The sequence below is a fragment of the Sinohyriopsis cumingii genome, chromosome 7, assembly GCF_028554795.1.
Source record: "Sinohyriopsis cumingii isolate HCF-2022 chromosome 7, ASM2855479v2, whole genome shotgun sequence".
NCBI classification, from domain to species: Eukaryota; Metazoa; Mollusca; class Bivalvia; order Unionida; family Unionidae; genus Sinohyriopsis; species Sinohyriopsis cumingii.
The window spans coordinates 104,292,251-104,307,904 of record NC_142967.1 but is presented as its reverse complement, the minus strand read 5'-3'; the positions used below and the strand labels follow the sequence as shown (position 1 = coordinate 104,307,904).

Below are 15,654 nucleotides of genomic sequence, written 5' to 3'. Positions count from 1 at the left end.
TTCAAAATTAACAGGATCAGAATATGATTTAATAAATTCTTCATCAACGAGTGGATATGCTCTAGTATCTGAATGAACATTACGTGTATTACTTATTATTCTAGGAATGTTTTCACCATCAGGAGCACTTGTAAAAATGGAAACGGCCCTCCAGCCCCACGGATATTTACCTCTATATTCAGGAACTATCATAAATTTTCTTTCATCTGTGATAAAATCAGCCCGAGTTGGTTCTGGTGGTATCGGTGTTATCGGTGGTGATATTTCAGGCCATCCTAGCACGGATCTGATTGAAGATTTATAAATATCAACGGCATAATCAGGCGAGTTTATTTCAATCGTCGAGGACAGGGTGGGTTCATGAACATTAATTGATATTTTTGATTCTTTTCCTGTTATTGATTTTATTCTACGCGCAAATTCCTCACTGATCTCTTCAATCTCGTAACTGCCGGTTGGTATTCCAACAACAACCCAGTCAGGTGTTCCATCGGGTTTGTTCTTGTTAGCAAATACAAGCGAATTATTTGCTGGTGTACCATTAAATGATTTTGATCTGATATTTGGCCAGCTGTAATATACTCGTAATTGTGCTAGTGCTATTTCTTTTACTGGAATTGCAGTGGGAAAATTAACACTAAATTCAGGATTAATTGAACTTACCGAGATCATCGTTATCTTTGGCGGAGTTGTGTTGGTCACGATCTGCTGGAGTAATTCTGTCATTATTGATACTTGTATCTTTAATACCTTCGTCGTATATTTTGGTCATCATTGAAAATTCGAAATCAGATATAATTCCATCACTGAGACTCGCTGATAACAACGAGGATAATTTCGAGTATGCTACCGTCGCTGTATGTAATTTTATTTTGTAATCGGATAATTTTTCGTTCGTACAAGTACATATTATTTTTGTGATGATATTAAGCACACCTGCAATAGTTGTTGCTGCTGAAATACAGATAGTTACAGCTACTGGTGCCATCGTTGTCAACGCTGATAATATTACACCGGTTCCAGCAACAACAGCGGATACTGAATAAACAATCACATCAACGATAACCAATCGTCGTCGATATTTTTTTACTTTTACTGTATATTGATCGACTTGATCTTTTAGCGCCGCCTGCCATTCACGCGCTTGATTGTATCTGTATTGTGCACCATCCATATATATTTTTATACAGTAACCAATTGAGGTGTTTCAGCTACAAATTCCAAACACCACCAGAAGGATGTTGCGGTTAATGTCTTATCATCTGCTTCCAGGATAAATATTTCTTTGAATCCGATATTTAATATAACAGATACAACCCCGGAAAACCTGTCGGTGGAATGACGCCATGGAAACGTTGTAAATATTTCAAATTTTGCAGCACTAAACACAGACAGCCTGTACACGCCAGTGGTTGTTGCGGTATATTCGATAGTATTATTTTGTTTTGACCATGTTGCGAATCCCGATGATACCGTGTATACGATGTTTGTAATATGCCCGGGAGATATTTCAGCTGGAATTTTAATCAGATTGGTTTTATTGATAATCTCAGGAATTTCCGCTACGATGTCTAGCTGTGTTCGTTTGATCGTGTCTAGGTTACCTTTGATATCAACGAGTTTCATGTCAATGACGGAAGGAGTTCCAAAGAACTTATTTATGGCATCATCGGTTTTCTGAAAATTTCTTCGAAGCCTTGTAAAACCGGTTACGTGAACATCATATTCGGCCCGCAGCGTGGATAGTTTTCCATCCACGTCGTCGACGTATAGTTTGTTTGCGACGTCGTTGTCAGATTTTGGAGCTGTTACAGCTACTATTTTGTTCCCGTTCATGCTAAGTTCACCTGTCATTGTGTCACCGGTGTTTCTCACGCGATTAGCAACACTTTTTGCAATTTCATCTCTGATGGTTTTAAGTGACATACTTGAATCTCTGATTCTACCACCGTCAGTAAACACGGGAATATTATCCGTAACTGCACCAAGTACTCGCCGGACTATATCATTCCATTTGATATTGCTGGTTTTTAGTTTACCATATCGATCTTGAAAAATAACAACTTCATCTGGGTCAACTCCAGCCAGGTTCATAATATCAGCAAGGTCATCTTTAGTCGCATACTTTGACAGATCAACGTCGGATTTTATTTTCTTACTAGTAGAAGATCTTCCGTAAATGTCAACCATTATAATAAGATCCGTTGTTTAAAATGCTTTACGCGCAACAAATCGGTTGCTTGTATAATCGTGCACGACTTTATGTGGCGGCCTGGATGATTTTGATATAGCATCGAGTACATTAATTACTTCACGGCCGCATATTGGCGGATCTGTCATTGTTTGTGTGGGTAGCGTTGAATACCAAACTTTGGAACCTCTAGTTGTTGCGTGGAGTGGTGCGACATACTTGATAAATTCAACAGGTGGAGCTAACCCGTACGAATCAAAATAAACAATTCCACGCGGGTCAACCGCGTATGATACCCAATGAGTACCGGGTCCGGAACGTTTGTCAAGATTAATAATACCTGTTTCTAGTTTGTTTGGTTGTTTCGGTAATTGATCTCGCATAAAAACACCTCTAAAGGCGGATATTTTTAATTTTTTAGCGGCATTAAGTAAATCAAAATTTGATGCTGGAACGTCTAACGAAGTGATCCTGGAAGCCTTAGGCCTCTCCCCCAACGAGATCCCGGTAATCTTAAGCCGCGTCCCTTTTTTTTGTATCCTCGCCCTGTTGCCTTCTTTAGTGCCATTCCAGCAGCTGTTCCAACAGCACCTAACGCGGCCGCTTTTGCTACGGCTGGAGCAGCTGCAGCTATTAATGCCGGAATGGCCGCAACTAGTGGGAATATACCACCCGTTTTAACCATGTCTTTGATGGCGCTCGGGGAGAGATGGAATTGAACTCCAGTTTTTGATTCTAGGGCTTTATTGAAATGTTTAATCTGATTATTTGTCAACGATAATTTGTTTGGACCACCACTAATCTGATCTCGTTTTAGTGATATTTTAGTTCCGCATTTGTTGGCGGTTTTTGATTGAAGCTTTTTTACCTGACCCGGGGTCAGAGTAACATTAACATGACCATACGACATTTTTATATAAATAATATTTTTCTAAATAACACGATTAAAGATTTTCCACCGGTGCATCAACGACCCTCATTCGACCACTACCACCTTCAAGTAACATGGCCTTGTCGCTAAGTATGACCGCGATCGCTCTGTAAAAGGCACCACCAGCTGGTGGGTTAGTAACATGAGCTCAAAAGTGTATATCAACAACAGATTGTTTGGATAAATCAAGATGTTCTAGTGAAAAATAATAAATCGGGTAAAAATTTTTAAAATCTAGTTGTGATATTTGCAAACCGGTATCTATATTTTGATCACGTCCCATAAATGACATCAAACGATGATATGCGCGCGCTACATGATTTTGATCAAAATTTAACAATATATCCTCGGATGGTTCTTGATGTCCATTTATCCGTAAGGATACTTCACTAACTCCAAGGTTATCAAATATCATATGTGATTGTTGTTGATCATTTATCCGGTTAATATTTTGCAATGCAATAAAAATATGTCGTGGTGCAGAAACACCCTGTTGTGATGCTATATGCCATGTAAATAAACCATTAATATTGCTTTGAGCAGCATCTGTGGTTACTGTTAACCATGATAGCAATGATTTACCGCCTTGATCCATAAAAGATAGTAATTTTTGTTCCTCAGTAATAGATGGAGTCATTACTGGCATCCACAATGAAAGTTTTGATATATTTACTTTACCAGCATCAGCAACACCAGCACCTCGCCAGATTGCATCATTATCATCACCTTTTCTTACGAGCACAATTGTGTGTTTAGCTCCAAAGATGACTTTTCTAACATTTCTGCAGAATCCAAAGATGTGAGATAATGGAATTGCACACGAAAAATTTCTATCACCTCCCGACAGCGCTGCTTGGCGTGTTGCAAACCCTAAGTTGTAAGTCGGGGCAATATCTTTTATGATGTCAAATTCAGCAGCTGGTCTAGCTTCACGATCGGGGTTGGCAGCTTCTGCCTGATTAGCAACAGAAGTATCCCGTGGTGTGAGTACCTTGGTATACTGATTATGGTTAGCGTTGTCGGTGATATCTTTAGCGAACATCATTGTTGGACCAGCTGATCTTGTAAAGTCGTCAGAATATCTCGCCAGACCAATTATTGTTGTAGCAACATCAACATCCTTCTGAATTGATTCAATATTTTTTCCATCAATCATGTATGTGGCGCTATCAAACAGTGCCATAATTCCGTTGTTGACAAAACCAACACGCAAATTAGCAGCATATGCCGTATCAGCTGCAACATTCGTCACAAGTTTACCTTCTACTTCAATAAACGCCTCAGCGGGCAAGAAATATCTACTTGTATCATGAACCTGTAATTCGATTCTCCCCCGCTGATTTGGTAGTCTTGCGTCATAAGAATAAAATTGATAATCACGTATAGATTCGTACTTAAGGACAGGTGCCTCCATATCAAATACTGGGTCTGATTCGCGCCTGAACATTTTTATTATAGTTACCATTTTTCCAAATGATGATCATCGTCGACGAAGACCGCTTCCTGCTATTAAATTTGCTGTTATATTTTTTTCTGCTTCTTCAGATATCGCCGCTAGCTTTTGATTTGCAGCCTGATTTATTATTTTACTTACGTCTGCGGGCATCACCTCAGTACTTGCCAGTTTCACCGGTGATTGTTGTTTTCGTCGCAATAATCGTGCTAGTCTTTCCTTGATCGCCGAGAACGCCTTACCAGCAACATTGACAATTGCACCAGGAGCTTTATCACGAACAATATCAATAGCCTTCATCGATAATTGTTTTGCAACAGGTGCTACTTTTGGAGCTATCCTCGTGAATAATCCCCGAATGACATCACCAAGTCCATTTCCGTAAATAACACTATAGATTGGTAATCGTGAGTTTACCGCCCTGACCTGTGTGGGTTTACGATGATTATCATGCACAATCATCTTATTTTATTTACCATTTATCTAACAACTAGTCATCAACGAGCTCATCAATAAGTTCTCGGTAAACGCCAATATCCATGATGCCACCTTGAAATAGTCGCCGACAAATATCAGCTGCTTCATTGGTTATTTCTGGTGAATTATTTCCAGCTCGTTTTCCTCCTATGAGAACTTCTAACCGTGACACGTCATTGATGATATTATCAGGACATAAACCACGTCCTGTTTTAGGTTCATCTTGAGGTGGTGGTTGCATTACCGGAGTAAGTACTTCAGTGGTGGCCCGGGGTGATCCAGATGGTGAATCTGTCGGTGTAAATGTCATTTTCGGTGCAGAAATTTTACGTAAAGGTGAAGGAATTTTCTTCGAGGAGGATGTTTTTTTAAGTGACTCTTTAGTCCTTTTAAGTTCCGACCTCAACCTTTGTTGCGGCGAAGAAGATTGCTGTTGTTCTATTTGTTGCAGAGGTGGAGGAAGCTGATACTGGGAGAATTCTTCTTGTTCTAGTTGTTCCCGTCTCTCTCTATAAAGTCTTTTTACTTCTTCATTAAGTCTTTCGTATTCTAGACCTCTAGCTTGTTTTTTATTGTAATATACGCGATATATCCATTTAATGAAATTATAATCACTTGTTTTTTCATGACGGGGTTTTAAAATACTAGATTTATTAGATATATTATCTAATATCATCTCAGGTAATTTCTCTCTTTCAATATTTCTAATTTCCTCAACAACTCCTTCGTTAAATTTTGCAATTAATTCTAAGTTTTCTCCTCCTGATTTGGATTTAGATGCAAGTTTTTTTCTCACATCGGCGACTTCAGTACGAAGTTCTCCAATACCTTCAAGTATTTCCTCACCAACAGGTGGAGGTTGAGCTGCAGCTATGTCAGTTGGAAGGTCTCGTAAAATCTTCTTTGCCTGTTTAGTTCTTCTTGCTATTTTTTCTGATACCGGAAGAAGATCTTCTTTGATGACAGTTGTAACTTGTTCAGTAGCTGCAGTGACGGGTTTAAATAGTTTTTTAGTGTCTTCTTCAAACTCAAATTTTGCTTCTTGCCGCGCTTGCAGATTTTTTCTGAATGAGTCTCTGACAGGAAGAAATTTTTTAATTGCTTCTAATCGTTCTCGAGCTGTTCTTGCAGTATGAGATTCTGGATGTATCATTTTATTATAACATAATAATTTAATTAATATCAGCAGAAGAGGAGCAGCAGAGAGGGTACCTACCAACGTTGGTCGTCAAAAAAATAAACAAGAAATAAATAAACACGTAGAGTACTTTATTTTTTCAGATACTATTTCGAACTGAGGTTTTATTAGTACAATCGTCCATTACAGAAATAAAACATCTCAAGGAAAAGTTCATTTGTAAAATCTTGACCTTTCTACGAGATGATTTATTTGTTTGTTTTATTTGTTTTGTCGGAATTCTATGGTCTGTTCACCCTCTCTGCTGCTTCAGATGACCATGACCTTATATAATAACAGGTGATACGGACTGAACAAGTGTGCTAGATTAAATTTCCAATCAAACCTTAAATCATAATGGATTTTATCAAAGAAAAACATGGAAATATGAACAAGATGATGCTATCACTTACTAACATAAAGGTAACAATTAAATAAATTGGACACAGGAAGAACATTTTATATCATTCTCAACAGCATTACTGCTTGTGAAGACCTGTTTAGTGATCTAATGTCACATGAAATGTAGCTACTGTCACAGTTACATTTATTCAGCAACTTCATACTTTACATCAGGCAATGGTTATCCGTGGTGTCAGCACATTTCTTTTCATATAAAAAAATAACATTCATTTTTAATTTTAGTGTGTCCTAAACAGGAATAACATTTTATATCTTTTACCTCAGCGTTAATATTTAACAATTAAGACTCTTTCAGTTATCAATGTGAAATTAAATGTGCAGGTGTTAAATGTAGAGTTGCTCGCAAAACGGGCCATGTGTTTTGTTTAGTTGCATATTTGAGCGCTCGAGTGCTGCAAGAAATTAATGACCACACATCCAAAATAATTTAAATTAGCAAAACAATCATCTTTATGGATCATTATATACATTTTTCAATGGTGTTAAGTCACACTGGTGGAGATTGTAGTTTTACCATTTAAAAACTTTATTCAGTCTTTGAATAATGGTCTCAAAAATATTTCTTTTTTATTTTGTATAAGTGGTAGTATTCACCATACCACCAATATTCACACATGTTTTTTAAAAAAATAAGCAAACAAATGTAAAATTAAAAAAATTAAAAATTACCATTGAAATTGTCAATGCCCCATTTTGTGTTTCGTTTAGTAGCATCTGAGTATTGATTTATTTCAATAGCTTTCAAGCCCTCCTCAGATAATTTCTCTCATGTTGATTTATATCCCTCAGCAGCCTCAAAATTTACTGGCCCAGTTCCCATGCTAGTATTGTTGTTGTTGTGTATATGGCTAGGGTGACTGAGGTCATGGGGTGTGAGGGAATTTATTAATCTGTTGTTCTGTTTCATTTTCAGCGTTTGTAACATCCATCACATTATCGTAAAATCCATCTTCATCTGCTTCAATCGCTGTATTATTTCTTATAACTCCTTGTCATCTAATTGTGAAATAAACTCTGCAGAAAATTGCAAAATCACCATAATCGGCCATTTTGCGTGACTATGTAGCAGACGAACACCAAATTGTAACTATGCATTTCAATGAAAGAATATTTGAAAAAGTATAAAAAGGGTATAATTTATATTTATTTGCTGAATAAAAAATTTAAAAGATGAAACAGTCATTTCATAGTGATATGTCTGCGATTTTTATTTATATTGCAAAGAGTAAAAAAGTGAAAATAGTCCCAAAATCTATCGATGTGTAAAAATTCCAGATCGTATTGCAGAAAATCCATTTCATTTATGAAAATTGGAATTATTATACTTTAGTATTATTTATTATGACATGTTACTTACCTAGGTCAAGCACTATGACTCTCACTCCCTCAAAGACCACAATACCTCCACAATAACTTTGATAAACCAGACACTAATGCCTATAAAGTTTATAGGTATGTAAATAGTAACTGGCTTGTTGGAAGTTTAGCAATGTCAGGATTATATTGAAAATAGAAGTACAATGTTAATGAAGCAGGACCTAATTTAAATTTTCATGAACAACAACACATAAACAGTTTCAGCCTCTTATTATGTTGTAAACAATGAACACATTGGTTATTTTACAAACTAGATATCACAAAGGTTCATGTTGCTCACCTCACACATTACTGCATCTTCAGACAACACAATATTTGAACATTAACGTAAGTGATATAGGAGCATGTCATAGTAAACTGTGAACATTGATGCTATCTTCTGCTCTTTTCACCTAGCTATTAGCCATCCGAAATGAAAGTAGCATTTCACAGTTGATTACAGAGACCCAAAGAATCATCCTGATATATTTTGCAATCTGAAACCAATATAATGTCTAACTCAAATGAAAAAGGCATTATTGATTAAAGAAAATCTAATGAAATTTCGTTCTGATAATTATTATTCTAGATCATTTACTTAAGTTTGGTTTTAAATTTCTGCTGTTGCCTTAAAAAATTGAGTTATCATTTTCAAACAATGTATATTGGTGATAACTTTGATCTTACATGTAGCTTATTGCTGACCATACCCTTAAATGGAAAATAGGCACTATTTTCTACCACAGAAGGAAGGGCCTGCAAAAAGTGCAACTGACTTCATACATCTCTTAAATTATAAAGTTGAAATAAATTGCTGTGAAGATAGCAGTCTTTGGACGTAATTACTTCTGCAATTATTTTTGTTTTTTCTTTCTCCACTGAATTCAGCTTGCTTCGTTTAAGATTAATGTAATGTAATTTCAAAATGACAGATGCTTTCTTATGGTTAGAGCTTTAAGTACAAATTCCTTGTGCACTTCCATAGTATAATGAAAACTTGAGTTTAAATTCTATCCCACAGTGTAAAACAGAGAATAGGAATTAAAACAAGAAGCTAAATCTGGCCAAAATAAAAACTGACCTGGAAATATCATAAGGTCAAGTAATCTGACTTGAAAAATGTCTACACCAGCACCATCCTCTTCAACACTTATTAAAATAGTCCATAAATTAATTCTTTGAGGAGTTGTTTGAAGTCATTCAAAGTTTAGAAAATGTTACGGCAACAGTATCTTCTAGAAAACTGATGTAATTTGACATTTTTAAATTATGCAATCTCTGCAAAAATGACTCTAAATTAGTTCCGAAATATGTGAAAAGAAGTTAACAGAGATTATCTTACCTTAAGGCTTTAAGAAAATGTAGTCCCAATTCATAGGAGTTTTTTTTTTAATAGATTACGATTGAAAAGCTTGTTTCATCTTCTTCTTTTAAAAAACAATTGTCATATTTCCAGAGCAGATGGATTTTGATGCTGTCCATCAAACTTGGTCAAACGGATTTATGGGGCAATCTAAAGATTTAAACAGCACAGTTTAACAGATTTAACAACAAACAATAATTTGTGAATTGAAGACCATCAAATATGGTGTCTAAATCTAATGACCTGCTCAGCTTAAAAATCTTAAATTACTGATAGTGTGATCAAATGTACAATAAAGAATGCAAGAAAAATTACCTGAACTAACTGCAGGTAGTGCAACTGAAGAAATGCCATACTTTTCAGCTTCAAGGAAACATCCGTAGATGGCTGCATACAAGTCTTTTTCACACTCCTTTACCTTTTTTAGATTATGAGGTTGATAATCTGACCAGCATGGTCCCACTGTGTGAATAACACATTTGTATGGAAGTCTACCTGCAGTTGTGGTTACTTGACAACCTACTGGAATCTTTCTATTCTTTGTTTCCCTGATTGTTGCATTTCCTTGCAGTATCAGTTCAGGGCCTGCAGCATCTGCTATTACCTTGGCAATCCCACCTCCATGCTGCAGGGTGTCATTAGCAGCATTCACAATACAATCAACAGGAAGACTGAGAATATCTGCCTTGTATACAGCTACTTTAATATTTTCTTTGGTGTAAAATACTTCTACATCAGATGCATTATTAGATGAACACAATTCCTGTCGAATATCTTTTGACTTTTGCAATGAATTCAAATTTTCCTGACATTCTTCCAACAATGGAGAATTTTCTGGAAATCTTTGCTTACTTCTTCCACTCTCCTTCACTTTTCCAGTTTTAAGTCTTAGCTTATGTTTAAATTTTCTGATATCATCCTGTTTGTCACTGTAGACAACCACCTGACCGGTCTTCTCATCATAGAAACATATTGTGTCCTTAGACTGCACTTCACCTATGACAGCTTGAACAATTTTCTTTTCCTCTTCATCTAGAAAAATCTCCTCTGATTGTTTGTTTCGAAGAGCCTCTAATATTCTGATTAAACGTTGTTTGACATAAAGAGTTAATGTTAGTGATCCACATATTACAACAGAATTTCCATCCCATGAAATATGTACACCTTCCTCCTTTTTAAACCCATTTTCAATAATCTGCATTGCTTTGAATTCCACTTCAGACACATTGTTTAATGAAGTTCTGTGGTCCCAGAACTCCTCATCTGGAATGCTTGATTCTAAATAGTGCTTTGTAATATTCATCTGGTGAGGAGTTACCGTACTATTACTTTTTGTAGTGACTACAACTCGACTTATTTCTTTAAAGTTAGTAAACAGTGTTTCCTTTCGACCTTTATTTTCCGGTCGCTCCACTAAGCTGACAGGGGCATGCAAATCTAAATCCTGAAGTAAATCACAAAAAAAGTTTTGAATTATAATTTGTAAATTAATGATAATGGTGTTGGATGCCTCTTCTATAAAGTTTAGGAATTCATAAAAACTGAATAAATCCTCCAGTTTTAATTTAGGATACAATGCTACTTTCTAAGTTCTAAATGAATTCAAGATAATGGCTTCATTCTAATCCTCAATGGCTGCTCAATATATGATCAAGCTGTAAACTATGCCACAAGAAATATCCCTCTGTCAGGAAGAAAAGTTAAACTTTAGACCAGAAACTAAACAATTTGTAGATCCGGAGAAAATTTCTTGATAACAAATTTGATCAACAAGGAAAGTTAGCTGGATATGAGTAAAGGATCATAAAACAATATGCATTTGATTTATTGCTTAACAATGAAGACCATGATTTTGAATCAAATCCGAGAAATTCTGAAAGAGTGAGTAAATGAAAGATGAATGAGACTAACTTTTAATTTGATTTGCCGTGAATTCTCCATCACAGATTTTCACAGCAAATCATCTGAATCACTGTGGTCACATACATTTTAAATCATAATCTATTTGCAGGCTTTAAAAGTCATAAACAAAATAAATGTGATTTTGTGTGCATGCATGTGTGTGTGGGTGTGTGTAAAGCTTTTGCAACAGTTTTATGTTTGATAGTAATGATATTTAAATACATGTAACTGCAAAAGCATGTCAGATTCATGTTATTATAAACTTACATCTTACTTTTTTTTAAAATAAATTTAATGCAATAACAATACATTTTGTTGCAGCTTTGTTTCAAATAAAACTAAATGGCACACAGAACAATAGTAGAGTAATAATTAATCGCATGTGCAAATTTCTCTCGATGGGACGAACCGAATGCCTACATTGCACAGACTGTCTGTGTATAAATACTTCACCGTATGTACATTTCTTTACAATACAAAATAGTCTTGTCAGCGGGCAGTCTTCTTCAAGGATTGAACACTACCGAATTACAGCTCAAGCATAAGGTTAGTTTTCTTTAAACTATCGCAACCACGCATACAATAATTTAATTGCTGACATTACAAAAAAAAACAACACTGATATTACTGTAGACATATGTTCTATTTTGGTTTTTTTTTGTTATATACATACAAAAGCTGTTTTGAGAGCTACTTAGCAAAAAAACAAAATGGCTACCAATGCCACGCCGAATGTGAACGGTGAGGCCTTCCTAAAAAAATACTTTAAAACTGATGAGGAAGAGATAGAACAAGGGAAGCTTTTCAAGGCTTACCGTGATCCGTGGGCACAAGCCTTGGACTTCTCAGAAATTCCAGCACAGGAAAGACCAGAGTGCTGTAGAAATAATTGCAGCACTAGCTGCACGAGGAATAAGTGCGCAAAATATGGACACTTTTTCAAGTATTGGCAGAGGGAAATTTCTTGTTTATCCCCAAAACAAGGAAAAACTGTTATCAATGGGTAACATACTCATAGGTGAGAGGGTAGCTAGGGTGACTTCACCCTCACCTATTACCAAATTAATTCACAGGAAATTTGATGTCTGTGTATCCGAATTTCATACAGAAATACCTCTAGAAATATTTCAAGAAGGGTTTGAAAAAAGAACAGGGATTAAGGTACAAAATGCAAGGTATGATACTTATAAAGTAACCCCAGGAGTATGCACAGGGAAGACAGTCATCATAATTAACATTCAAGATTCTCACAAAAGTACCAGAATTCTGCAAAATCTATGGATTGCCAATACAAACTTGGTTTTACAACTGCCACATGTCACATCCATGTGGTGGATGCAGCACCATAGGACACGGCAGATGGAAATGTAACAACAAAAATAAAAGACCACAAGATTTTGAAGTAGAATTAGAAGTAGAAACTCAGTCACAAAATAGACAAAACCAAACATACACTCGGGTAACAGCAGGACCGAGCCACATTGCACAACAAACAATGCAGCAAATTACAACTCCAATTCAAACAGAGCAAATTCAGGAGCAAAGAACACCTACACAAAACAGCACACAAGAAGAACAAGAACAATAACACAATACTACACTATAAGAACAAACACCAACACAAAGTGACATAGATGATGAAGCAACATATGATAAACAAACACCACAAACAACAGACATGGAAACAATGCACCAACAACTGACACAGAAGCAAATATGACTTGCAAGAGAAAAAAACAAAAAACAAATGAAAAGCAAATTCACCACCACACAACAATAACAAGACCAACAGACACACCTACTACATAGAAAATCGAGGAAATCATTAAAGAAATGACTGAAGAACCACAAATGCTATTACCACTACTAGATCAATCTCAACAAGAGACACTAGATAAAGAAACAACCAAGACAACACGTGAAATGGTTCATAAGTACACAGCACAGAAACAACAAAAACCACAACTGAATCCCAAGAATCAAACAGAACAAGAAGGATCAAGAAAACTAAGTCCAAACCAAAACCCGAAACAATCCAAACAGAACAACAATAACACAACCAACAAAAACAACAACAACAATTATAATCATTAAGCAAATGCACTACTTTAAATAGTAAAAATCAGAAAAACACTTAATAAACAGAAAAAACAAACATTTATCAGAAATGGAAAATAAAAAATTAAAAATACTATCATGCAATGTAAATGGCTTAGATTTTAAGAAAGCCAAACACCTAACTAGATATGCAAACAAAATACGATATAATATGCTTACAAGAAATCCATGACATAAAACCCAAAATTATCAACTATATAGAAGATAAACTCAATGCTATCGTCATAATGCAAAAAGATTATATTAATTTCAGATCTGGATAAAAATCAAAACGATTAATAAATAGTTTAGAATATAATATAAAACATGAATCAACTAAACAAACTCGGGCCTGAAAATATATACACTTCTTCTAATATTTCATTTTTAATTGAGAATTATCTTTCAAATTTGGCAGAATTGGAATTAATAAAATACATTACTTTAAATAGTAAAAATCAAGAAAACAATAAATAAATGGTTTAGACTATAATATAAAACATGAACCAACTAAACAAACTCGGGATTGAAAATATATACAACTCTTCTAATATTTAATTTTTAATTGAGAATTATCTTTTAAATTTGACAGAATTGACATTACTTTAAATAGTAAAAATCAAGAAAACATTTCATAAATAGTGACTGATGATGAGAAGATGCATCCAAATGAAGAATGACCAATTTAACATTATCAATCCAAATAACTATTTCAATATCTTATGCGCATGTGCAATTAATAAACAATACAATAGGAAACTAAACGAACTTATAATACAACATAATATGACAAGATGTGAAGATCAAGTTTATTATATACAAACAATAATAATAATAATAATAATGCTTTATTTATAGAGGGTGACTCATTAGTCAAGGACTATTCTCCCTAGAGGCCCTCTTAAGGAGAGTATAACAATGTACATTATATGAAGATAGCAATAATTACTGTTTATTTTAACATGTTTAGTATTAAAATACTAAATTCCATTATCTGTTAGAAACACATACATGCTCATGATATCTTTTCTTAAATACTCTAATAACAGATAAGGCACTGTATACTAAAATAATAGATTTCACAAAGCATGCAATGGAAATAAGAAGACAAAATGTATGGGACTTTGGAAAAGCTTTTGTGAAAAGCTAGTCACATTTATATAAATAAATATGAATTACTCATAATACTGGCAAAGCAATCTTTAAGATGAGCTAGCACGAGAGCACCAGTCAATACTCCAAGAGAAAAGCCATAAATATGATCTATCCTAAAAGAACCCAGAGGAGTAATTTTTATTTTAAAACAAAAGAAAGCATCCTAGCTATCATCTCACAAAACTATGACTACAATAATAAAGACTTTAACAACATAAACAGCTACAGGGCAATCCACAGTTCATGCCATTATAAATGTGCACTCCAATGAAAGGACTGAAGGAGGGCTCTAGCTATACCTTAAACTAATAACAAATTTTAAGACGCAATAATACAAATAAACATATCTAATAAATATTCTGTGTGATACCAAGGTATCATACAACACAAACTATACATGAAAAAGTTCCAGCCACAGTGAAAAAATATACAACTACTCAAGGATGATTTCCATCACGTTTGTATGATGGAAAATCTCAGTTAACTTTAATTGCTAAGATCATAAACAAAATCAGACTTTATTATGCCAAGGCATAAAGAATAAATACTTCCCAAACAACCGTAACGCAAACATGCACTCATAATACAAGAAATACAAAGCAGATAGACACCTTATTTTATTTTATTTCGGTATAAAAAATTCTTCAAAAAAGAAAGACAGAATTAGATAAGGAAGAAGCCATATATAATGACATAAATAGAGCCGTCCATACAAACAAATGAGACAAAAAAAAAAAACACATACACTTATAGCACAACACAATGGACAAAACGACTCTGGCAGAGTCACTACGCAAAGTAACAAACATAGAGGGAACAGGGAAGGAAAATATCCTGAGACTAAGTAGTTTACCAGTTTAAAGTGAAGAAGGATAGGAACCAGGCCCACTGCCAGCTCAGGCAAAGGGAAGGGAGTATATCTTTCCAAACTTCTATGGGATAATTAAAACTCAAATGATATGATGAACAAAACAAAACAAAGCAACCCTGCAAAATTCTACTATATAATTTTATTATTTTTTGAGACAATAACATTTACAGCACAATAATGGGTGGACAGGGATACACATAACACAAAACCTTTTGGAAAACAGGGTGTCACTTCTAAGTCTTAACCAACCAGATGTGT

At 34.9% G+C, this 15,654-nt stretch overlaps 1 protein-coding gene across 1 annotated transcript in view; it reads right to left on the bottom strand.

Annotated features, from left to right (window-relative positions):
- LOC149795855 (uncharacterized) overlaps positions 1-15,654 on the bottom strand; it is a 119,354-nt gene that overhangs the window by 39,475 nt on the left and 64,225 nt on the right. Inside the window, exon 8 of the mRNA XM_089963868.1 lies at positions 9,687-10,815. Coding sequence (XP_089819994.1) covers positions 9,687-10,815 — 1,129 coding nt within the window. The remainder of the gene's footprint in view (positions 1-9,686; positions 10,816-15,654) is intronic.